The 26,287-nt window shown below is 43.9% G+C and overlaps 1 protein-coding gene across 3 annotated transcripts; it reads right to left on the bottom strand.

The window, feature by feature from the left end:
* Positions 1-1,745: 1,745 nt before the first annotated feature.
* Positions 1,746-23,912, bottom strand: LOC106597484 (epithelial splicing regulatory protein 2). 3 transcript variants are annotated; one of them, XM_045709157.1, is made up of 17 exons: positions 23,689-23,912; positions 23,368-23,520; positions 22,749-22,877; positions 16,289-16,402; positions 14,776-14,890; positions 14,576-14,677; positions 14,149-14,203; positions 13,483-13,593; positions 13,187-13,319; positions 12,932-12,974; positions 12,058-12,359; positions 11,152-11,382; positions 10,768-10,966; positions 9,357-9,561; positions 8,449-8,644; positions 4,376-4,475; positions 1,746-3,863 (listed from the first exon to the last, which is right to left on the bottom strand). In XM_045709157.1, the coding sequence occupies exons 2-16, from the start codon at positions 23,497-23,499 to the stop codon at positions 4,386-4,388; spliced, it is 2,157 nt and encodes a 718-aa protein (XP_045565113.1). In that variant the 5' UTR covers positions 23,500-23,520; positions 23,689-23,912; the 3' UTR covers positions 1,746-3,863; positions 4,376-4,385. The 3 variants fall into 3 exon arrangements, with proteins under 3 accessions (XP_045565113.1, XP_045565115.1, XP_045565114.1); XM_045709159.1 differs by lacking the exon at positions 4,376-4,475; XM_045709158.1 differs by having other exon boundaries at positions 23,368-23,871.
* Between the last annotated feature and the right edge of the window lie 2,375 nt (positions 23,913-26,287).

The raw sequence follows: 26,287 nt of genomic DNA, 5'->3' as shown, positions 1-26,287 counted from the left end.
TTACAGGAACCTTGTATTGTCATTTCATGTAAATTTTGTATTTTAAAATCATTTTGTAATTTAAGACTGCAGTGCTTTTTGAATTTATTCAAACGGAATACCTTGCATTTAGGCTTTTACAGTAGTGTATCAATAAAAATACAAATGTCAAACTTTGGCTTTGTGTTTTTCTCTTTCTATACTGAACAAAAATATAAACGCAAAATGGAACAATTTCTAAGATTTTACTGAGTTACAGTTCATATAAGCAAATCAGTACATTGAAATAAATTAGGCCTTAATCTATGTATTTCCCATGACTGGGAATACAGATATGTCATCCAGAACTGGGACATTTTCAGCTTCCAGGAATTGTGTACAGATCCTTGCGACATTGGTCCTCATGCTGAAACGTGAGGTAATGGGGTGGATGAATGGCACGACAATGAGCCTCAGGATCTCGTCACGGTATCTCTGTGCATTCAAATTACCATCAATAAAGTGCAATGGTGTTCGTTGTCCGTAGCTTATGCCCATACCATAATCCCACTGTCACCCATGGGACACTCTGTTCACAACGTTGACATCAGCATACCACATACCATCTGACCGGTACAGTTGGAACCCGGATTCATCTGTGAAGAGCACACTTCTCCAGCATGCCAGTGGCCATCGATGGTGAGCATTTGCCCACTAAAGTTGGTTATGACGCCGAACTGCAGTCAGGTCAAGACCCTGGTGAGGACGAAAAGCACCCAGATGAGTTTCACTGAGACAGTTTCTGCAGAAATTCTTCAGTTGTGCAAATCCAGTTTATCAGCTGTCCAGGTGGCTGGTCTAAGAAGATCCCGTAGGTGAAGAAGCCGGGGGTGGAGGTCCTGGGCTGGCTTGTTTACACATGATCTGTGGTTGTGAGGCCGATTGGACGTACTACCAAATTCTCTAAAATGATGTTGGTGGCTTATGGTAGAGAAATTAACATTCCTGCAATCAGCATGTCAGTTGCACGCTCCCTCAAAACTTGAGACATCAATGCCATTGAGTCGTGGACATTTTAGAGTCGCCTTTTGTCCCCAGTACAAGGTGCACCTGTGTAAGGATCATGCTCTTTAATCAGCTTCTTGACATGCTACACCTGTGAGGTGGATGGATTATCTTGGCAAAGGAGAAATGCTCACTAACGGGGATGTAAACATATATGCACAAAATTTGAGAAATAAGCTTTTTTGTGCATATGGAAAATGTCTGATCTTTTATTTCCGATAATGAAACATTGGACCAACACTTTACATGTTTATATTTTTGTTCAGTGTAAATAAATTGGTAGTGTGGGAGGAATGATGGTGATGATCCTGAAGAGATCACTGATAGACAAATCACTTTATTATGCAGGACTCATTTCATTGGAGTCATCCATACCTACACTGGAATATACATGTAGAATTTACTGGATCAGCCTTTCAAATAGCCTACTAATAGGGATTACTAGAAGACCTTATTTATGAACATGTGCCATTAACAATCCGAGACATCTTTTGCGCCACAAGTTGTCCAATTCAATCCAGTGTAAAAATAAGTTTCATTGATGCATTATGCCATACATTCATAAATGCTTTTCACAGCAAAAAAAAGTTAGTTGTCTATAAGCACACCATCCACCAGGTCACAGACTACTGTATATTGGCCTCATCTAAAAACGTCTGACTTCAATAGAATTTCATTGATACAGTTCAGAACAAATTAAGGCAATTTAAACACTGGGGCAATAAAGTTTCATGTATTTATTCAAACAGTTATACACACATACAGTAGTTAAATTCATACAAGTCAAGTCTCAAACTTGCTTAAAAGAAACAAAAAATGTTTTCCATCTGCCACCAGAGGTCAGCCAAGCCACAGAGGGGGCTGCTATTGCACTCTGGGTAATATAGGCACAGCGAAGATGAGAAACCAGACTAGAGTTCTCAGCAGCCCAGTCACAGGAACAACTAATTCTGCGTTTTTTTATTTATATATATATATTTTTTTTTTTTACACAGTTTGTCGGTCCAAAAACAAGGGAGAATAGAAAGCATGCTACAGAAGACCGCGGTTTTCTATAAAATATAGTCTGGAAGAAAACAGATGGCACAGAGATCTACTCTCTTTAAAGGATAAAGGATACTGTTAAAGATCATGCAGACCAACAGCCAACTCTTTTCACATTTAAATAAATCTACATTTTAGGAAGAGTTTTTGGATTAAACAAAGAATCAATATTTGTCATGCTAGTATACTAGAGAACTAAATGACACTTCAGGTACTTGAGCCTTAGCCTACTCTGATTGTAACAAAGAGTGCTTGGACATATTCTAAATAGAATGGCATGCCATACAAATGCTTTCACAGCAGAAACAAACACTGTTACACAAGTAGCTGTCATTAAGCTCAGCATCCAGCATGTTACTGGCTCTCACTACTGTACATAGTGGCCTTGTCTTTTCTAGTTTTAGAAAAGGGAGTAGTGGAACGAGCGTCTGATTTCCCTTCTATCCAGTACAGTAGTAGTTTCAGTTACAGTCAGTCTATATGGCTCTTATTTATTATTACACTGTACAGCCCAGCATTGGAAGGCACATCATTTACAACTAACATGCATACATCGTTTTTGCAGACATGCACACGGTAGGCTACATACAGTAGTGTTTTCAGACTGACAAACCAGACACAGGGGAATAGGGATTTTGTTTGAAGGTATGAACATCTTATATAGTGGGGCTGTAGTTGTCATTTAGCTAAAACAAGGGGAGAAGTGGTTTCATGCTTTAGGTGAGTGGTACATTTCATTGGCATCGTCGGTGGATGTTATGGAAGTATTCACACAAGGCACTTCGTGCCAGACACACAGGAAGGAGGATGTGCATCATATATAAAATATATGTGTACAACCTAGTGCTGTGGGGAGAGGTGTCTGTCAGTCTGTGTATGAATGTTGAGAGGGAGCTTGAGAAAGAGGCTAAGAGGGAGGAGAGTCGGCAGATTGTTTGTGGGGAGGTGTGTGTATCAGTAGTGGAGGGAGAGGAAGTGACGAGGAGGAGAGTCGGCAGATTGTTTGTGGGGAGGTGTGTGTGTGTGTGTGTATCAGTAGTGGAGGGAGAGGAAGTGACGAGGAGGAGAGTCGGCAGATTGTTTGTGGGGAGGTGTGTGTATCAGTAGTGGAGGGAGAGGAAGTGACGAGGAGGAGAGTCGGCAGATTGTTTGTGGGGAGGTGTGTGTATCAGTAGAGGAAGTGACGAGGAGGAGAGTCGGCAGATTGTTTGTGGGGAGGTGTGTGTATCAGTAGTGGAGGGAGAGGAAGTGACGAGGAGGAGAGTCGGCAGATTGTTTGTGGGGAGGTGTGTGTGTGTGTGTGTATCAGTAGTGGAGGGAGAGGAAGTGACGAGGAGGAGAGTCGGCAGATTGTTTGTGGGGAGGTGTGTGTGTGTGTGTGTATCAGTAGTGGAGGGAGAGGAAGTGACGAGGAGGAGAGTCGGCAGATTGTTTGTGGGGAGGTGTGTGTGTGTGTGTGTGTGTATCAGTAGTGGAGGGAGAGGAAGTGACGAGGAGGAGAGTCGGCAGATTGTGTGTGTGTGTGTGTGTGTGTATCAGTAGTGGAGGGAGAGGAAGTGACGAGGGAGAAAAGGAATCAGCAGTTGCGGTCCTCGACTCCTCCCTCCATGGTCGCTGTCAGCTGGTCGAGGTCAGTCGCAGCACACCAGCAGACGGACGGGGAGACCAGACAGGGGGTGGTTGGCGCGCTCGGCCACGGCCCGCCTGGCTGACTCCTCGCTGGGGAAGGTGATCAGGGCCTCGCCGCTACGCTGGCCGCTGAAGTTGTACAACAGGAGGACGGCGTCCGGCTGGAGCTGGAGGCAACAAACCACAGGAGATGGAGGAGAGATGAAGAGTTGTGGAGAGAGAGAGAGAGGGGATAGAAGCCACACCACTCAGTCATTAGCACCATCCCAACACCAGGGGGCCACAATCTGGCAAAGGAGAGAGGAGATCCTGAACTGATCAACCCAGTAGAGTTGGATGAGTCACACGAGAAACCACAGGTCAATGCAATTCCTTGTACTGCATGCTTCCCTTTAGAAGAGCTACAGTCCAAAAGCAATCCTCTGATCAGTCTTTGGGAGCAGGTTAGCAATGTGTTAATCAACTCAGAAAGAACACCACTAGGTTAACACACTCAGGTCAAGGGCTAGATGGATAGATAGAGGAGAGGAAGGGAGAGAGCGAGGAGGAGAGAAACAGAAAGAGTCACTTTGGAGCACACTGTTGATTTGACATTAGGCAGGTGGACTGGCAGGCAGGCAGACAGGCAGACGGGAGCCATGTGAGGTACAGGGTAGGCTGGTTGAGGGTGGTAACTTACCTTAGTCTCCCTACAGACAGAGCCACTCTTTGGGCTGGATCAGACTCCTGGTCTGTCCCTGACTCATCTGAACCATGCTGCTGTAGTCTTCAGGAGAGTACTACAGTGTAATGAGGTTCACAGTCAGACAGGGGGACTCAGTAGAGCATTATATACGCACACACACCACATAAATACAATCACACTTAAAATGTATACACACCACACACACACACACACCATAAGTCCCCAACAACCCACCTAAAAACTGTCATTGGAACATACATACAGTTGAAGTCGGAAGTTTACATACACCTTAGCCAAATCCATTTAAACTCAGTTTCACAATTACTGACATTTAATCCTAGTAAAAAATCCCTGTTTTAGGTCAGTTAGGATCACCACCTTATTTTAAGAATGTGAAATGTCAGAATAAGAGAGAGAATGATTTATTTCAGCTTTTATTTTTTTCATCACATTCCAAATGGGTCAGAAGTTTACATAATTATTATTTGGTAGCATTGCTTTTAAAATTGTTTAACTTGGGTCAAACGTTTTGGGTAGCCTTCCACAAGCTTCCCACAATAAGTTGGGTGAATTTTGGCCCATTCCTCCTGACAGAGCTGGTGTAACTGAGGCAGGTTTGTAGGCCTCCTTTCTCACACACGCTTTTTCAGTTCTGCCCACAAATGTTCTTAAGGTCAGGGCTTTGTGATGGCCACTCCAATACCTTGACTTTGTTGTCCTTAAGCCATTTTGCCACAACTTTGGAAGTATGCTTGGGGTCATTGTCCATTTGGAAGACCCATTTGCAACCAAGCTTCAACTTCCTGACTGATGTCTTGTGATGTTGCTTCAATATATCCACATAATTTTCCTCCCTCATGATGCCATCGATTTTGTGAAGTGCACCAGTCCCTCCTGCAGCAAAGCACCCCCACAACATGATGCTACCACCCCCGTGCTTCACAGTTGGGATGGTGTTCTTCGGCTTGCAAGCCTCCCCCTTTTTCCTCCAAACATAATGATGGTCATTATGGCCAAACAGTTCTATTTTTGTTTCATCAGACCAGAAGACATTTCTCCAAAAAGTACGATCTTTGTCCCCATGTGCATGTGTATGTTCTGCAATTTTCGCATCAAATTATGTTCATCACTAGGAGACAGAACGCGTCTCCTTCCTGAGCGGTATGACGGCTGCGTGGTCCCATGGTGTTTATACTTGCGTACTACCGTTTGTACAGATGAACGTGGTACGTTCCAGGTGTTGGGAAATTGCTCCCAAGGATGAACTAGACTTGTCGAGGTCGACAATTCTTTTTCCCTGAGGTCTTGGCTGATTTCTTTTGATTTTCCCATGATGTCAAGCAAAGAGGCATTGAGTTTGAAGGTACCTTGAAATACATCCACAGGTACACCTCCAATTGACTCAAATAATGTCAATTAGCCTATCAGAAACTTCTAAATCCATGACATCTGTTTAAAGGCACAGTCAACTTAGTGTATGTAAACTTCTGACCCACAGGAATTGTGATACAGTGAATTATAAGTGAAATAATCTGTAAACAATTGTTGGAAAAATTACTTGTGTCATGCACAAAGTAGATGTCCTAACCGTCTTGCCAAAACTATAGTTTGTTAACAAGGAATTTGTGGAGTGGTTGAAAAACAAGTTTTAATGACTCCAACCTAAGTGTATGTAAACTTGTGACTTCAACTATACATGCATACACTACAAGTGTAATGTAAGACACCAATCCACCACTCTGAACAGTTTCTCACCCAAACTGAGTGCTCAGTCAGAGACAGCACAACACATTTCTAACTGATCCAGAAACCAGGGGATAACCAGTCAGGATAAGATTACAGTGTTTAGCCAAGAGTCAGGACTGAACTCAGCAACACTCTCTCTTTAGCATATACACACACACGGTGTGTAGGACTGTAACGCCCTACAGTAACTGGTCAGGTGTTCTCACATGCTGGGAGCGTAGAGTTACCCCCAAGGAAAACACACACATATGACATTAAAAACCAGCAGAAACTTTTCTAAACAAACCTTCAAGAGCACAAAGAGACCCAAACCTTTAACCAAAACACCTCAGTCCCATCCCTGTATCCTCAGGCTAGAACACCTAATACACCTGCCCAACCAGCCCAGTCAGTCACAGTACTGTGAGAGTTCATACCTCCTCTGTAGACTCACTCCACCGACTCAGCCAATGAGGGAGAAGCAAGAGAAGGGGAGAGCACAAGTCCCTTATTGAATATGCTGCAGTGATGAACCATGGTTTGTGTTGCAGTAAAGCATTCTGGTAGCTAATATATGAGCACACTGACTGTTCAATTCCGAATGATGGGTTTGCCTACAGGCTTGTAGTTAAACATAAAGCTGGTTTTGTCATGAGGTGGGGGAATTATACAAATATGCTATTAATGAATAAGAAGGATTTGGACAGTTTGTCCAGGTATTTCTTAATTTGTGTGTATTGTTTTGTATTACTGCACTGTTGGAGCTAGAAACATAAGCATTTCACTGCACCCGTGATAACATCTGCAAATTGTGTACGCGACCAACAGCATTTTATGTAACACAAGTCATACACTGTACAGACAGGAGAGTCCTACACGGGTCAGTTCTGGAGCCACACCCGCCCCAAACCAATTCAGAGGCCCATCTGACATAGATTTTTCTCCTCAACCTGATCCACCTGCATAGAATTGCCTATAGCTGACAAAACCTTTACATTCAATATTGTTTAGATAATCAAATAGTTAAACAAACAATTCCAAGAATCAAATATAGGCTGCAATAATACATTTATAGGCTATAGCCTACTCAAACTTTAACCAGCGCACCGGTTTAAACTTGATATGGCCTGCGTATGGTCCAACTTAACGAAAGCCTGAATTAACGTTATAATTAACTGAATTGGCCCACCTTAAACAAATACCTGCTTTAAAGTTTTGCTGGCTGTGTAGCCACTCCATCTACCGGGTTGTTATCCTTGTCAACAATGACTCGTGCAGCACCTGTTTCCACTATGGTGTACTTCATAACAGTTCTTTTTATTTCTCCGGTTAGGCCTACGTTAGCCATTTTCACGTGAGCTAGGCTGGCCAGGGAAAGTACACTTGGCAACGTATTCACGTGGGGGGATAAAACATACGTTTCAGCACCACACAATGGACAGCTCCCTGATCCACTGCGTGCATGGCTGGTCGCCTACATGTCTGCCTCACCGCTCACAGAATGGAATTCACAACACAATAAGCTCCAGGGTTTGTAAAAAAATATATTATCTTGATTTAAAATGCTTCCGACCCGCAATATAATTGTTCTGAACCGCGAGCCGACTCGTGGGTTGAAATAACTTTTTCATTGCACCCGCTAGCTGACTTATTTTGCAGGTCAACCGCTGGGAGCTGACCAGATGCAGGACTCTAACCGACAGCTCCTAAACCCTGTAAAACTAGCAGAACATCCTGCTTTGCTACCGTCGGTCACACAGGCACAAACATATACCCACATCAGACAGAAGATGTGGTATGTTACCTGTAAAAATACAAGGCAATGTTTATATGAGCCCCTTATTTCCAACTCATTTGCAGGTATACTCCTTTTATACATGTCAGTGGGTAACTGGCAAATTGGGAGGGATGTTGTTAAACCATGGGGGCTGTTTGCATTTCAAATTAGGGAGGTGTTAAAACAAATGGAAGTGTTCATGAATTTACCTGAAAAAAAGCAGTGAACCAATCAGAGACCCAAAACCTGTATTTTGGTTACAGCGTCTGAACATGCAGGAATCATGACTAGGTCTTAGGTGGCTTTTAATTTGCCATGTTTTACCCCCTATAAAAAAGCTGGCATGGTAAAATTGTGGGATCTTTGTATATGAAAGGGACAATACACAAAAAAAAGAGTGGCAAAGAAATCAACCAAGACACATTAAACGGCAATGGAGTTTGAGGAGCGGGACTGGGGAGACTGGAACTAAGGAGACTGGGGTAGAGGGAGGGAGGGACTGTTTTAGGGGACTATGGAGGGAAAAGGAGAGGTTAGTAGTGGGGGTCATATTGGAGGTTCTGACCTGGTATCCCTGGAAGAAGCTGAGGATGTCTTTGACCCCGGCGTTGTAGGGCAGACCCTGCATCCTAACTAGAGCGCCGTGCTGTGGCATCATGGGAGAGGCAACGTGGCCTTGGGCATGGGGCTGCTGGGCTGCTAACGCTACTGACCCTGGAGGAGACGCAAAGTAGCTCATCGTGGAGGGAGAGACTGGGGGGCTAGAGCGAGAGAGAAACACATTCATTTTTCTTTCTTTGGAAGTGTACATTATTCAGAAGATGTTCCAGTGTTAAAATCAATACCCAACATGGCACTGTGAACTGCATACATACATGAAACACACATGATAAAAGAGGATGTACAGTTCATATTGACAAAACCCTAGAGGGAGATGGTTGTGTGGTTTGTACACCAACCTGGGGTAGTATGCAGTGTAGTTCACACTAACCTGGGGTAGTATGCAGTGTAGTTCACACTAACCTGGGGTAGTATGCAGTGTAGTTCACACTAACCTGGGGTAGTATGCAGTGTAGTTCACACCAACCTGGGGTAGTATGCAGTGTAGTTCACACTAACCTGGGGTAGTATGCAGTGTAGTTCACACCAACCTGGGGTAGTATGCAGTGTAGTTCACACCAACCTGGGGTAGTATGCAGTGTAGTTCACACTAACCTGGGGTAGTATGCAGTGTAGTTCACACCAACCTGGGGTTGTATGCAGTGTAGTTCACACTAACCTGGTAGTATGCAGTGTAGTATGCAGTGTAGTTTACACTAACCTGGGGTAGTATGCAGTGTAGTATGCAGTGTAGTTTACACCAACCTGGGGTAGTATGCAGTGTAGTATGCAGTGTAGTTTACACTAACCTGGGGTAGTATGCAGTGTAGTTCACACCAACCTGGGGTAGTATGCAGTGTAGTTCACACCAACCTGGGGTAGTATGCAGTGTAGTTCATGTTCATGTTCATGTAGAGCTGTGCAGGGTGGTGCTGTGGGGGGTAGTAGGCCAGGGTGGGGTGGGGGCTGAGTGGGGGCTGGGGTGTTCTGGGGGTGGCCAGTAGGGGGGGCTGGTACAGAGCAGCCTCAGAGAGCATGGCAGGAGAAGGGAACGCAGCATAGGCTGGAGGAGCCAGACCTGGGGAGAGGACAGAGAGCGAAGTTCAGAATCTCAGATACAGTAACATACAACTACACGAGAACATTGGATCCTTATCATAACCTCAATATTATTACACCATCATGCCTAAGCCTGCACATCAAACATCACGCTGAACCATCACACAGCTCCCAGCAGCATACAACATCAATCAAATGTATGTATAAAGGCCTTTTTACATAAGTAGCTGTCACTAAGTGCTTATACAGAAAGCCAGCCTAAAACCCCAAAGAGCAAGCTATGCAGAAGCATGGTGGCTAGGAAATACTCTAGTTTTTCATATGATTGATACGACTGTATATGTTAGTCACATAAAAGCCTCAATGTAGTATTCTACTCAAAGTTGCTCCAGTCTGTCCTTGGTGTTACCCTAACCCTACAACATAAACACAGTGAGGGACGGAGGGAGGTAGTGTATTTACACACACACAGGCTGTATGGGTCTGTTCCCACATTGACACAGTCAGATGACCTTGTGGGCTGAGGGTGGGTTTGCAGGTACACTCCCCAAACCAATCTGGCAACTCAAGTGACCTTGTTGGGCTGAAGGCGCCGAGTCACCTTGTGGGGATGACCGTTCCCAGATACACTCTGCTACCAACCTGGCAACCCAAGTGAGTGGCTGCCATAACTCCAGGTCAAGCCAGTGAGATTACAGTTGTCAAACATGAGGTTGAATAAATGGGGGGAAAAAGTCAAAAGCAAACAGCAACAGCCATTTGAGCAACTGCTCTCAAAGTGTGGCCATCAGAATTCACAACAGCCAATAGCCACACCAAGAGTGTGCACTGCCTTCTAGTGATATGATAAGCAGGAATCTAATCTCTATAGCAACAGGGCACTAATAGAACAAAGTACACTGGGATAGATAGACACACCCACTTTAACCATGTGTATGCAAACAAACCCTTCAGAGTTAATGGGTGTGTTACATCCACCTACATTATACAACTAATATGGAGGGCATTATTACTACAGCTAACCCTGCCTGTGTAATATGTTCCCTGAACCATTAAAAAATGCATAACCCTGACTGAAACATGTCTGTTTTAATAATAAACAAGCATTTCTGAAAGCTACTTCCACAGTCCTGTTGTCCTTGCTACATATTCTCCTGTTTATGTGATATGTTCTGAAACATCAATGGGACACGCAGCGATTGAGCTAGGTCTATTATGGACTTACAGGGTAGTTTGCAGGGTGGAGGGGACAGGCCGCTGCGGTTGAGTGTTCCTCCCATCAGGACGAAGCTCATCTCCTCAGTAGAACACTGGAACACCTCCACATAGCGGTCCTTCATCATCTTCTTGTGGCACTTCTGGGCCACCATGAACGCCCTGTCAGCTGACCTCATCTGAATGAAGGCGTCACCTGAGGGACGACCCTGGAGAGGAGAAGGAGGTTAGAGATCAGAATGATGCTCTGATGGAAGGGTTAGGGTGGGAACTTTGGTCGCATCTCAATAGTGTAGAGCTGCTTCCGAATCCTTGGCTTGTACCCATCACTTCATCTACACTAAGTATTTAATAGAAGACGGCTGAAAGTACCATGGCGTGTGTGTACCAGTACCTGTTGGTTGAGCACCATATGAACTCCATGTGGTTTAATATCAATAGTGTATTCTCCCATGAACTCCAGTATATCCTCTATAGCAGCGGTGTAGGGTAGACCTCGCAGACGGACACAGTCCCGTGTGCTGCCAGTCGCCAGGTAGGGGGGCGTGGCCAAGACCGGCATGGGGACCATGGAAGAGGAGGGCAGCGTGGAGATCAGAGGGGTGGACATGTAACGGTTCAGGACCTAACAGAGGGCAGAGGTCAAAAGGTCAGACGACAAAGTCGGCACTGACTTCATTATATTGCTGTGTTTCTCTGTGTTGTCATGTTGACGGTCATTTACAAGAGGCTTTGATCTAATAGTCAAACAAACAACTCTGGTGTCACGACACGAGCACCATCCTCCAGCCAACTGACTCATGGGGACCACATTCTATGCTGGGTCACGTATAGTCCTTCAACTTTAGTCATGTCTTACGCTATAAAGGCAATAGCCATTGCACAACAAATTAAAATAAGAGAATTGGTTAAATATGGAGAAAGAGGTTCATCTCCAGTAGTCCTCCTTTCTAAAGAAATGACCTCAAGTGACAGGCAGTGCCTAGAACACTGTACCTGTTGGACCTGTACTTTAAAACACTCTATGCATCTACCTCACTGTGACTGTCTACTATAATGTAACTGTTGCACCTTGGCTGCAGTACAAGGGAATAGCTTGATGCATCTGATAGTAGGTTAAGTAGTAAAGAAACCCCATTGAGTTCCTAGATGCCATTCCTGTTGCACCTCACCTGCAGTCCTTATGAACAGCTCTACATTCTACTACACTGTACCTGTTGGACCTCAGCAGTGCGTCTGAACAGCTCTACCTCAGTGACTGTCTACTACACCTAAAAACAGTGACTGTGCTGTGTTTTACCTGTTGGACCTCCGCTGCAGTGCTTCTGAACAGCTCAATGTATCTCTTGCCCAGGATCTGCTTGTGTTTCTTCAGGGCGTTCAGAGCGTACTCCTCACAGGAGAACAGGACGAAGGCGTCGCCTGTGGGCCGCCCGTCAGGGTACTTTACGAAGAGTAGGCCGTCGCTGGCGTCCGTCGCGGGGCTGTCGGCCCCCAGGAAGGTCAACACGTCCTGGGGAGAGGCGGTGAAGGGAAGACCCCTCATCCTGATGATCACCTGGTTCTCCTTGGACAGGAACTGGGACACTTCGTTGGACGTGCCTACAGTCACACAGAGGGAGAGGAAACAGAGTTAACTATAAGTGAGAAATAAGACCTTTAGCGATTTACTTGGTCCCTTTAATATGCAAATGATTGTTGCTTATTGTCACTAATAAATAAAATGATAAAACGCATTACATCACTTTAAAATACAAGAGTAGACATTAAAACAAGAGCAGTTTGTCAGTCTAGGGCACACAGTATCTTCTGAAAGTCCAATGTCTTGACAGATATTATATTATTGATCTCCAATCGTCTGGCTAGAGTCCAGACAGACACTAGTCTCCCCCCCTGCACGCTCTCCTGTATCAGCTCTGCTCTTTGTCTCTTCACACCACCTTTGTATGGCGCTGAGCTGGGCCTTTCACTGGCCGCCGGGAGGATGAGGTGAGACACTGTCGGCCAGGGGTAAAGTTACCTTCCTCCAACTAGCCTCTGAGGGGTGAGGGTGAGGCTCACAAAGCACCTTTCATTCCCCCAGGATAAGCCAGAGAACCGGAGCAGTACAGGGCAGAGGAACAGGGAGAGTCCCTCTAGTCAAGGGAAGAGAAAAAAAAAGTCTGAAATCTGACCTCCAGCAATCTTGAGGAATTCCTCTCCTGTGGCTTTGTATACCTGTGAGGATGAGAGGAGACTTTTAGCAACTCTAAACGACCTTTCATCTGACCAATGCAACATGCATTGTGCTACAGTTGGAAAACATTACTGTTTTTTCCTCTTAAACAGTATTGGCTGCATAGCTGATGCTGTAACGGTATTGAAGTGATGCAACAGCATTAGTATGGCTGTGTTAGATGTAGGGGCTGCTGTGTTACACGGATGCTGACCTCAATGTATCTGCTACCCATGTGGTGTTTGTGTCTCTCCAGGGCCAGGTCTCTGTGCTCCTGGTTGATGAACCGAACCAGGGCTTCGCCGTTCCTCCTGCCCTGGGCATTCAGACAGAGGGCCACACCACCCCTAGAAATACACAGGGAGAGGTTGGAGGAAAGGTCAGAACAATTTGACCCTCTATGGAGACGAAGCTGCAGGTACAACTTCCTGTGGGTATTAGTCGCCAATTCTCAGTGGAACCGTGGCTTAAATCACATGACACACACACAGTCATGTTTTGGTAACATACTTGGCGATGTTGAGGCCCTTGAAGAAGCGGGCGATGTCCTGATCAGAGGATTGCCATGGCAACCCCCTGGCTCTGATCACTGTCTCACTGTCCACTGGTTCAGTCTTACTGCTGCAGGGGACAAACCAGGGGGGCACAGTCAACATGGAGAATGGTGTTTAACGGTTACACACTAAACTCAATGCTGCATGAGACAGAAAGTAGTGTTCAGAAACTCTTGAAGACAATGTAAATGGACTTGAATAGTACTTCTATATTGTTAAAAACCAAAGTGTTTCAGTAAGTTGTCTTCGTCAGAGAGAGACATGGTAAAAACTGGGACTGATGCAGTTTAACAGTCTACTTCACACTACTCTAACACGGAAACACACATGCTAGGGGTTGTCAGGGCAATGGCTATTGGACACCGTAGTGGGATTTGTGTGGTGCTATTGGATAGCCAGTTAAGTACTTAATGGCAAAGTTGGAGTGGTTTAATGACACGCTTGTGGTTTCCCTTGTTGCTGTAATCAATGCTGCGAGCCTGGCTCTGAACATGGGAGGGACGGTTGGTTAGGCTTCAACTACAGTAAAACACTAAACAACAGGTTTAGTATAGAGACGTGGCCACACAACCTCATGGTTGAGTGAGGTAACATGGAGTCGATGCACTGAGAATATACATACCATGCTCCCGATTCAAGCTTGTACTTCACAGCTTCAAAGCATGAGAATTTGTGGTCTGCAAGAGATTCAAACACTAATTTACAATATGGATCAAACTTCTATCCACATTTACATTCAAAAGGACCATACTGATCAAAAATAACTTCATATTAGGCTTGACATTGGACCCGCCAACAGAAGCCAATCAACTTCACTTATATTGAGACTGAACAATATAACAAATGTTGTTTTTAAGTGTTGCTCCACGCTGCCAGGTTGTTTCATGCTCAACAGGTCTGGCCTGCCAGCCTGCAACTTCAGCAGCATTCCTGTTAGCCACCTAGCGTAGAGCGATTGACTGGGCTGTGGGGTGGCCAGGTGGGACTGGCACAGACAGAGAGCGGGGGGAAATGCGACAGCAAAAGAGGAGAGAGATGTATAGACTTACTGTATGGCTCAGCCAGGATGTGCAGGCAGAGCTGGACCATACATCTCACCTCCTTCAGCCCCATCACCTGCTCTGACAGGGGAAGTTCTGGGATGCACACATCTACACACATGTAAGGATGTTTTATCAGTCATTTATAGAAGTACTAGGAACATCAAAAGTGTTGACTGAAATTACAATTTGATCTGACTCAGACTTACATTCTAGGATATAGGGCAGTGTTAGGTCCTGGACCTGTCCAGCATTGGGACAACATTTGTGAAACTCTTTCCTTACATCCACAAAGGTGTAGAAACACTCTGGCAGGACCAGGTTCTGAAACAGACACACAACAGGTAGGTCAGTCATTAGTCCATTCAACATTCACTGAATAGTAGCGTACTCTGTAGACAGACCTCATGAAAAGAAGGGATAATAGGAGTGATGCAATGAAGGAGGGAGCCAGGAATAGGTGGCATAAAGAGGTGAACAAAGAGGGGAAGAGAAAGCGGGATGATTGTGTGGATAGCTAGCATTCCTGTGCAGATTATGACGTTACTGCTCAACACAAGCACAGGAGAAATACTGCTAACTGTGACCCAGGAATTACAACTTACACACATAGCTAAAAGGTCAAATGTAAAGAAGATATACAAACAAATACCAAAGACTCATTATCTGGACTGAATTATAGCATTGTGCCTACTTCACCTGAACAAAGTCCAAGAGACTGATAAACATAATACATTTTCCGTGTGTGTGTGTGTGTGTGTGTGTGTGTGTGTGTGTGTGTGTGTGTGTGTGGAATACACACACACACACACACACACACACACACACACACACACACGTTCAAAAGTTTGGGGTCACTTAGAAATGTCCTTGTTTTTGAAAGCAAAATTTTACAGTGTAGACATTGTTGTAAATGACTATTGTAGCGGGAAATGGCTGTTTCTCAAACTAGACACTAACGTACTTGTCCTCTTGCTCAGTTGTGCACCGGGGCCTCCCACTCTTTCTATTCTGGTTAGAGCCAGTTTGTGCTATTCTGTGAAGGGAGTAGTACACAGCGTTGTAAGAGATCTTCAGTATATTCTTGTTCTGAGAAAGGAAGGCTATTCCATGCGAGAAATTGCCAAGAAACTGATGAGTTTCAGAAGAAAGTTCTTTGTTTCTGGCCATTTGAGCCTGTCATCGAACCCACAAATGCTGATGCGCCAGATACTCTACTAGTCTAAAGGCCAGTTTTATTGCTTCTTTAAATCAGAACAGTTTTCAGCTGTGCTAACGTAATTGCAAAACGGTTTTCTAATGATCGAATTAGCCTTTTAAAATTATAAAACTTGGATTAGCTAACACAACGTGCCATTGGAACACAGGAGTGATGGTTGCTGATAATGGGCCTCTGTACGCCTAAGAAGATATTCCATTTTATTATTTTATTTTTAAATCAGCCGTTTCCAGCTACAAGTCATTTACAACATAAAAAATATCTACACTGTATTTCTGATCAATTTGATGTTATTTTAATTAGACAAAAAAAAGGTGCTTTTCATTCAAAAACAAAATTTAAGTGACCCCAAACTTTTGAACAGTAGTGTGCATACATTTTTTTATTTTTTATTAGTGGAAATTCCCCTAACTAGGTCAGTAAATAAGGGCAATTATATTTTCTATCAAAATGGCTACATTTCCCCTAAATGGTAGGTTAGAAGACCAAGGGCCACTCAATACCTTCTTGGAGGCCTCAGGGTGAAGGGCCTGTCGTATGATGAGGGGCCCATCAACACACAGTGTGTAGGAGCTTCTGCCCAGAGCCTTCAACTCCGCTGAGACGGACTGCTGGAACTGTAGGGAGAGAATGAAGAAAGATACAAGAGGAGAGTTATTGTGAGAACATACAATGAGTCACACACACACAACAAAACTAAAGTATTCAGTGTAAACCACTTGTGCCCAGCAGACAAACATGGGGGTGCCAATGTCACCTCTGAAAAACCAGAGTAACACAGTACTGATTAATTATGCTCTGCTGCAGCAAACTGCTAACTACAAAGGTTTTTATGCTTGGTTTGTTTTAAAATAATAGTGCTCAGGGAGTTCTCTCCCATAAGAATTGGCAGTGTTTCTAACCGTTAACACTTTAAATAGGCCAAGTCTTTAAGCCTACTGGTACGAACAAGTTCCCTGAACAGGTAGGTTTGTGTTTTCTGGGGGAATAACAGGTAGGGAGGCGTCCTGAGATTGAAAGATGTGACTAGGTTTTTTCAGGTGTTTGCATAGCAAGGAAGCAGACAAGAGGGATTGTGGTGCTAATCAGCACCTGGAACAAGGAGGATTTCACTTAGCAGTTAGACCAACAGTCACAACCAGACAGGAAAGGTGAAAACAACCAACCCCAGCCAGAGAAACCAGCTGCTGCTTCGCTTCCTATAAAACAATGTTCGCCAATCACTAGCCCCTATAAACACTTACCAAGCCCCACAGCAGGGACTCCCAAATAGGTCTGTGTTTAGTAATAATCATCACATTTAATGTGGCCCATTACCAGTGTTGTGTAAACTTTACTGGTGTCTTTTAACAGTCAGACATAACATCTCACCATCACCTCAACCAACAAACTGACCTCTCCAATTTGCCAGTTAGTGCTGCCAATTGTATTTCTAGCTAGGCTGGCTTCCTTCTTTGAGGATATAGTTTTGGTATCCTGTCTATTAGGGGAGAGTGGGGTAAGTTGAGCCACCCTTGTTTCTAGGAAACCATACACAAAATGTATCACGTGACCAAATTTTGAGGAAGAGTTCATCATTATATGGAGTCTGAAGGAAGAAACCACATGGAAAAAGTGATAAGCAAGTTATGTCCAAAAAATATATATTTTCACCAAGTCAAATTAATGTATTGTGTTAAGAGGTTTCATTATGCATGTGTCTAAACCACAGTAGGTCATTATAAGATTGTTCTATACATCAGTTGGGGTCTCTATAAGCTTCAATATGAGCTCCTAAACCTGGCATGGAAGCCTCTAACACATTTGGTTGAGTGTGGTGTACCACAAGGCAGCTGGCTTAGGCCATTATTGTTTCCACTAATGATATTCCAGTGACCTTTAATAAAGCATGTGTGTCTATGTACACTGACGACGCAACAGTATATATGTCGGCTGCGACAGTAAAATAAATAACTGACACCCTCAACAGAGAGCTCCAGTCTATGAGCTCAAGTGTTTGTTAGGTGCTAAGCCTGTGTTAAAAGACAAAAAAGCTATTTTGATTGTGTTGAATTGTGTTTTGGAAATAAAGATGGGCATGGTTTTTAAAAGGTAGCGGTAATAATTAATTCAGTACAAAAATGTGTAGGTGGCTTAACATACCCTGTTCTGTGGCTCAATTTAAGTTGTGCCAAGAAACCACTTTTTGGACAAGTTGTGTTCTCAAAACTAATGTTTTTATGAATTCTGATACACAACATTCTGAAATATATGTAGATATCTTTGTTAGAAAGAAAACTAGATTTCCCTTGATGGACTGATAGTGAAAGTAAGAAATGGCTCAATTTAACCCACATCAAATAGGCAACACCTCTCTCGAATACTCTTTCCATTTCTAATAAACTATTCACCAATTCGTGGTTTGTTTAGCTACTACTTATCATGTTATCTCTCCAGAAGATCTAATGGTCGTTAGTGACTAATTGTCAGTCAGTGAAGCTAATTTCACATGGCCACATACGACATCCAGCCTCCAGACAGTAAGAGTGTGTGTTGCTGCTGGTGCGTGTTAGAGCATTCTTCACACAGAGAGCCAGGAGATATATACATGACCTCTCAACAGCTGGCGACTCAACTGCCTGAGAGAGGAGCCATGGGTGCTGTTCAGTAGGGCACACCGTAGGAAAATGATTTGCAACGGAAAGCTTAAATCTGTGTCCCTATTGGCCAAGTTCAAGCAGTACCTCCCAGTTTCAAAATGTCTTCGCCCTACTAAACATGACCACCCGCCTGGCTCTCACTAATCTACACGAGGAGATTTATTTAACTAGGCAAGTCAGTTAAGAACAAAATAATTTTTTTACAATGGCGGCCTATCCCGGCCAAACCCGGACGACGCTGGGCCAATTATGCGCCGCCCTATGGGACTGCCAATCATGGCCGAATGTGATACAGCCTGGATTCGAACCAGGGACTGTAGTGACACCTCTTGCACTGAGATGGAGTGACTTAGACCACTGCGCCACTTGGGAGTTCAACTTGAGGGAAATAATTATGTTAATGACGGGCTCTTATTTCAACACACTTGCCGTTACCCACAAACACCATCACACAGGGCAAAACAACACTAGACCCCATACCATGATCATATGCATTGTATTGAGACTTCAAAAGAGAGTTTTGTTGAACCCTTCATTGCATCTATTGTCTACAGCTATCCTGAACCTATCACACCCTAAAAGGGATGAGATGTTTGAGTCCTCGTGGTGACCGGGACCAGGATGCTGGGTTATTGTTGGACAGGTCTGTCTTGCCACGTGGAGCTGTGGGATCCCATGCCACTTCAGGGCCTGGTACGCTACATTTCCCCATAGTGTGATAACATCTGGGTTAGGGAAGGACTGATACACACAGGAAGCTCATTGGCTGAGGTGGGCCAGTCAGATAGGCCCCTAAGACTACTGACAGGCTTTCTCTGAAAAGACTGGCTGCCAAGGATCCAGAGGTCAAGAGTCATCATCTGGGAGCCATGACAGATGATACACAGTGTATGTCATAGTATCAACATATGTATCTGGTAACATCTATGGTATTTATAGTCATTTAAGTGTATGTCATAGTATCAACAGATACTGTAATGTATCTGGTAACATCTCTGGTATTTATAGTAATTTCATTCATTTAAGTAGCCCCATAGATAATAGAACAAATATTAGTCAAGGAAAGTCTCGACCGACACAGTTGAGTATGTGACAAAGAGAGGAACAAAACAGACCAAACAGGTTGTGGAATTGAAAATTATTCCTCTGTTTCGGTGGGTAGAGCATCATTCTCAGAAGCCATCGGATATTAAACATTCTTCTGTCACCTCAGACACTGACATGCAAATATCTATCACATGCGTTTAGTTACCAAGAACCCTCTCCACACACATGTACAAGCAGGAACAGACCAGGATGTGAAGGTAGTTGTGTTCAGACTAATGCATGGTGGGTGAGGTGTGGTGTTTGTTAGCTCACGGCTGTTTTCACATCTATGCAGCCTCACCTTGTACAACCAGCAGGATTAGGAATAGAAACAAATGGTTTCAAGGAACTAAGCGACCCACCCTTTACTCTATCCTCTCTGCCAAACCAGCATACTATTAGAGCAAACATGTCCAACAGGACAGGCCTAACAAAGGAAACAGGTATTGATAAATATGCCAACACTAGCAGCAAGGCTGTCAGAATAGGAAATGTCAACATGCAACAAATGAGAACGTGCATAGACGGTCACTGTAATATAACTAACCTGGCCAGCCAAACCATTTATTGATTACCATTGGTTTCATTTTCCCCATTGGGAGGGTGGGTGGTTCTCTGCTGCACTGTGCCATGGGTGAGTATGAGGTAGGAGTTTACCCTTAAACCTGGCCCCATCTGTGTTTGCTCTGTGGTATAAGCTATAGCTGGTGTGTTTGCATGGTGTTGAGGCTGGACCCATGGAGAGGAGTAGAGCAGGGGTGGTGATGAGGCTCACGATAAGGGAGTAGAGAGTACCAGTGTTACAGTCACACCACTGTCCCAAACTTTAGTCACTTTATGACTGGACTGTGGAGATTAGATGTTGACAATCCTGGCTCTGTACAGGATCCTCTGGCTTGTTCTCTACAAGGCACAATACTGTTGGAGAGCAGGAATGGAGAAGACCGAGGGAGTGTTTTATTGCTGCTGGCACTTTATCTTTCATTATCTGCTTCTGCTGTGCACCTGCCCCAGTGCCTTCACAACCTGGAACAGGGTGACGCTGCCCCACCTATGAGAGAGACTTAGCAGCACAGAGAGCAGAACACGCTTTGCTCCGGGGTCCCTGGCACAGAGCAAGTCAGAGCCTGTGTACTATCACTGCACTGATCTGAGGCTCTTCACACTCAATACTGGCCCTAATAAGCGAGGGCCTAAGACTGACTGGGGTGCAATGAGTCCAAACCCCAAATGTCTTCCAGACAAACCCATTGATCTGAGAACAGTTAGAGAAACTACAACAGGATTCTGACTTTTTATTTTTATAAACTCAATCTTAGGGAAAGAAACTTGTTGATATGAATGGAAGGCAGGCTACAAGCACACAAGGAACAGTAAGTCTCTACTCCCCCCCCCCATGGAAAGGGTACAGCCCAGTTCTAATCTCTATCGCCATTTTTCTCAGACTGAATAAATCTTTCACCAAAGAAAACAAATCTGCGTCCTTGGCTTGGCTACTCTGGCCTTATGACATTGACAGGTCCACTGAGATATGGTCTCTGCTAGGTTAGTTAGCTATTCCTACCTACAACCCCAAAGGCAGTCTCTCCTATGACTCACATTAGCTGAATGTAGCTTTATCTCCATTCCTCCACTGACTGCCTGGCTTAAATCAATAGAGACAAATAAACTAAACCTGACCAATGGCAAGAGAAAGTGACCTAGCAGACAGAGGTAAGCCAGTAAAAAATGGATTGTTCTAGTTAATCTTTAAAGGGTCCGCAGACTCACAAAACAAATGAATTGGGACGGCTTGCTGGTATAGAAACTCAAACTACAGATGATTTCAGCAATCAGAAATCAGCAGTGAGAGAGCATCCTGCAGTACGGATCTACTCTAAATCTATATAGTGTCACAACAGCAAGAGCACTGTCAACCTCAGGGGCCTTATTGCAAAACGTTGTTGTTGAGGAAGGACTGGTCACTTCAACAAAGCTGCTTGTTGCATGGGAGAGGACCACAGCAGTGAGTCAGACAGCGTCTCTAATCATAAGCCTAAATCACACGTAGAGCCTGGTAATATAGGATTTTTAATTATTGAAATACTGCTGGGGGCGGGGATGGGATTTGGTGTAACTACCTACCTACAGAGTGCATACAAATACTCTCAACACTGCAGGCAGACAGAGCGCTTGTGAAACACGTTTGGCAACATAAGCCCTTCTTTTGTCAGGGGAGGTGGAACCTGAAAACACTTACATCCTGATCATCATGAACAGATTGCCTTATCTCACAACTACCTGGCCTGAGAAAACAGGTGCTGGGCTATGGCCACTTTCTCTCTCTCTGTCCTCTCTACCCAACTACCTGGCCTGAGAAAACAGGTGCTGGGCTATGGCCACTTTCTCTCTCTCCGTCCTCTCTACCCAACTACCTGGCCTGAGAAAACAGGTGCTGGGCTATGGCCACTTTCTCTCTCTCCGTCCTCTCTACCCAACTACCTGGCCTGAGAAAACAGGTGCTGGGCTATGGCCAGGGGTCTCTGTCACTCCCCCACTTCTCTCTCTCTGTCCTCTCTACCCAGGACGGGTATTTCTTTGCATTCCCAGCTAAACATTGTCTTCCAGATGTCAGCAGCTTGCATCAGTCTGGGACAAGACTAGACCTGCTTGCCTCCCCGTCCCTCCCTCAACCCCACGGCAGTCGCTGCTTAGCCAAGCAAGCCTACTCAAACCAGCAACTACACTGAGCCGGTCCCAAATGGCACCCTATTCTCATAGTGCTCTGGTCAAAAGTAGTGCACTATAGGGAATAGGGTACATTTTGGATGCAACTACTCACTGCCTGTCAAAGAGTTTAATAGGCCTAACAGCAGCCAAACCAAGTGGAAGAATTTATAAAAGTCAGATACCTTTCAGGGGTTTCTATTTGTTGAGAAAAATCGACACACCTTGACATTTACCTAAAGCTTCATCATCAAGCTTGTTATGTCCTGTTATGTCCCTCCAGGTGGATGGCGACAAAGACCATTTGAATGCTGTCAGTCTTACCATGAATGGATGTTTTTGCCAGTTAAAGTTAAGCCATTATCATAGAGGTTAAATGCTTTGTTCAGCATCTTAAGCTTCTCTTTGGAGTCAGTTTTAAAATATTTAAGTCTGAGAATGCAGGAAAGCAAAGGACAAGACTCCAGATTTGAGTCCTAAAATGTTTTAGGGCCTGAACAGGAATCTTCACCAGTAGCCTAATCAGTCTCACCTGTTGCAGAACTTTGTCCAGAGGTTCAGCCTTGTAGAGTTCGTCCACAGACAGCCCAGTCTCCTCTTTACTCTGGTCTGTCAACTCCAAAGAGTCGGGCTTCACAAGACGTCTCTGAAGTTTCCCAACCTGTGAACGGAATCGGTGTTTCACCACGGCATGTGCCACCCATCCTAGTTATAAACTGCAGAGTACAGCTTGGTGAAAACGCAACTAATTTCCCAAGTCAGCACTAAACATGACAGGCCAATTTTATGAACTCAGACCATCAAACAAGCAGTCAATTGTCAAACAAAGCAGTTAATTGTCAACGCACAGTTGCCAATGTCAAGGCGTTGACATATAACTAAAAGGTATGCTTTCTTTCATCCTCTATTTAAAGCATTTCACTGAAGTTAAATCTGACAGGTCTAGACTACACACCCATGAGCATATCGGTTGGATTAGTTGAGGCCCATGCGCACTTTTCTTTTAAAACTGTGACCCACAAATAATTACAGAACGCGTACCTTTGTTGATTAATATGTCTGCTGTCAAATTAAAACATGAATCCACTACTTAGACACAAAACACTAAAAAGTCCAGAAGAAACCTTTACAACGGGTGAGAAAGTCCGTACCTTTTTCTTATGTAGATCCACAATTTGCCACACCAAGAGAATTATTTCCCTCTCATCCGAACCCAGTTTACCCCCATTTGCACCAGCTGTTGCCCCAAAGAACACCACCAGAGTATCACTGTGCGAAGCCATCAGGGACCACAAGGGTAAAAACTACAATTAAAAGCAAAGATGAAATAAAAATAACACGAGGGTCCACCTTTTTCCAGTGATAAGAGAAACAAACAAAAGGTCTGGAAATGCAATTGAAGTCAAGTAAACGAATAGGGGGAAAGATTATTTTCAAGAGGACACGAAAGAGATTTCGACCAAAGACTCTACCTGATCAAGTACTTGAGCGTGTTCTATCCAGAGATACTGGTTTAACTGGTAAAGAAAATTGGAGAAAAAAATCCCTGTTTTCTTTCACGCGAACTCCATAAACCCAGAATAATTTTTTTTCTGTCTCGCTATTTTCCTGAGTTACCTGTGTAAGATTCAGCCGCTTACTTTCAGTCAAGCTCCCAGGGAAGTTGGCCTATTGGCCGCTTGGCAAAGGTGAGGGCGGGACATAGCGCATCAATACCTATGTAACCTAACCTGATTGGTTTAGCATGTTTGGCGGAAGTAGTAGCAAATAAGAATCCGGCTGTTCACACACCTTTGAAGTAGCACAGCATCTAACGCCTCGATCACACCGACAGTGTTCTTGCGACTTGGCACACCAGAAGTAAGGCTACATTCAAATCAAGATCAAATCAAACGTTATTTGTCACATGCTTGGCAAACAACAGCTGTAGACTAACATTGAAATGCTTACTTACGCTCCCTTCCCAACAATGTAGAGAAAAACAAAAATAATAACAGGAGGAATACATAAACAATGAGTAATGATAACTTGTCTATATACATGGGGTACCAGTTCCGAGTCGATGTGCAGGGGCACGAGGTAATTGAGATAGATATGTGCTTATAGGTAGGGATAAAGTGACTAGAAAAATAGAATAAACAATAGCAGCAGCATATGTGATGAGTCAAATGCAGTCTCTCAAAGGGGGTCAATGCAGATAGCCTGGGTAGTTATTTGGTTACTATTTAGCAGTCTTATGGTATTGGGGTAGAAGCTGTTCAGGGTCCTGTTGGTTCCAGACTTTGTGCATCAGTACCACTTGCAGTAGGGTAGATGAGAGAACACTGTGTTTGCCTTGCAGCATTGCTTTGCACAGGCAGTTGCAATGCATTCTGTGTGGTGCATAAGTGTGATATATCCAAGGTATGCATCAAATTGTATGTGTAGACTTAACAGAAATAGTAGCAAAATGGCAATGTTTAAATTTTGTTAAACACATATCCAGTAAAAATTATGGATTACATAATGAACAAGTTTAACTGCAGAATGTATTACCCAGCATTGATGCAATGATGGTGTCAGTCCATGTTTTTCAAAGAATATAGGAATTTTAGCTTCTCTTGTGCCAAGTTTGAAAGTGAAACTCTGTTGCACCACCTAATACAGAAAATACATGTATGTCCCTGGCTGGTAATGACTAACCATCGCCAGGTTTGTCAAGCTCCTATTTATTTGCTACAGAATCAAATAACATTGTATTTGTCACATGCGCCGAATACAACAGGTGTAGACTTTACTGTGAAATCCTTACTTACGAGCCCTTTTAAAAAAAAAAGTAAGACAAAGTTTTTTTTAAGGAAATAGTAACAAGATAAAATAGCAATAATGAGACTGAATACAAGGAGTACCAGTACCGAGTCAATGTGCAGGGGTACGAGGTAGTTGAGGTAATATGTACAGTTGAAGTCGGAAGTTTACATACACCTTAGCCAAATACATTTAAACTTAGTTTTTCACAATTCCTGACATTTAATCCTAGTAAGAATTCCCTTCTTAGGTCAGTTAAGATCACAACTTTATTTTAAGAATGTGAAATGTCAGAATAATAGTAGAGAGAATGATTTCAGCTTTTATTTCTTTCGTCACATTCCCAGTGGGTCAGAAGTTTACATACGCTCAATTAGTATTTGGTAGCATTGCCTTTCAATTGTTTAACTTGGGTCAAACATTTCAGGTAGCCTTCCACAATCTTCCCACAATAAGTTGGGTGAATTTTGGCCCATTCCTCCTGACAGAGCTAGTGTAACAGAGTCACGTTTGTAGGCCTCCTTGCTCACACACTTTTTCAGTTCTGCCCACAAATGTTCTATGGGGTTGAGTTCAGGACTTTGTGATGGCCACTCCAATACCTTGACTTTGTTGTCCTTAAGCCATTTTGCTACAACTTTGGAAGTATGCTTGGTGTCATTGTCCATTTGGAAGACCCATTTGCGACCAAGCTTTAACTTCCTGACTGATGTCTTGAGATGTTGCTTCAATATATACACATAATTTTCCTCCCTCATGATGCCATCTATTTTGTGAAGTGCACCAGTCCCTCCTGCAGCAAAGCACCCCCACAACATGATGCTGCCACCCCTTTGCTTCACGGTTGGGATGGTGTTCTTCGGCTTGCAAGCCTCCCCCTTTTTCCTCCAAACATAACGATGGTCATTATGGCCAAACAGTTCTATTTTTGTTTCATCAGACCAGAGGACATTTCTCCAAAAGTACGATCTTTGTCCCCATGTGCAGGTGCAAACCGTAGTCTGGCTTTTTTATGGTGGTTTTGGAGCAGTGGCTTCTTCCTTGCTGAGTAGCCTTTCAGGTTATGTCGATATAGGACTCGTTTTACTGTGGATATAGATACTTTTATACCCATTTCCTCCAGCATCTTCACAAGGTCCTTTGTTGTTGTTCTGGGACTAATTTGCACTTTTCACACCAATAGTACTTGCGTACTATTGTTTGTACAGATGAATGTGGTACCTTCAGGCGTTGGGAAATTGCTCCCAAGGATGAACCAGACTTGTGGAGGTCTACAATTATTTT

This window comes from Salmo salar, chromosome ssa26, assembly GCF_905237065.1.
Source record: "Salmo salar chromosome ssa26, Ssal_v3.1, whole genome shotgun sequence".
NCBI lineage: Eukaryota > Metazoa > Chordata > Actinopteri > Salmoniformes > Salmonidae > Salmo > Salmo salar.
This window is presented reverse-complemented; position numbering and strand designations above follow the sequence as displayed.

What these genes read in the sequence shown, in the direction of transcription:
- LOC106597484 (XM_045709159.1), bottom strand. Translation starts at nt 23,499, where the DNA reads ATGGCTTCGCACAGTGATACTCTGGTGGTGTTCTTTGGGGCAACAGCT. An exon ending in AAGCTTGAATCGGGAGCATG is followed by an intron (nt 13,594 to 14,148) that starts GTATGTATATTC and finishes TGTCCCCTGCAG; the next exon opens with CAGTAAGACTGAACCAGTGG. An exon ending in ATATGGTGCTCAACCAACAG is followed by an intron (nt 10,967 to 11,151) that starts GTACTGGTACAC and finishes TCTCCTCTCCAG; the next exon opens with GGTCGTCCCTCAGGTGACGC.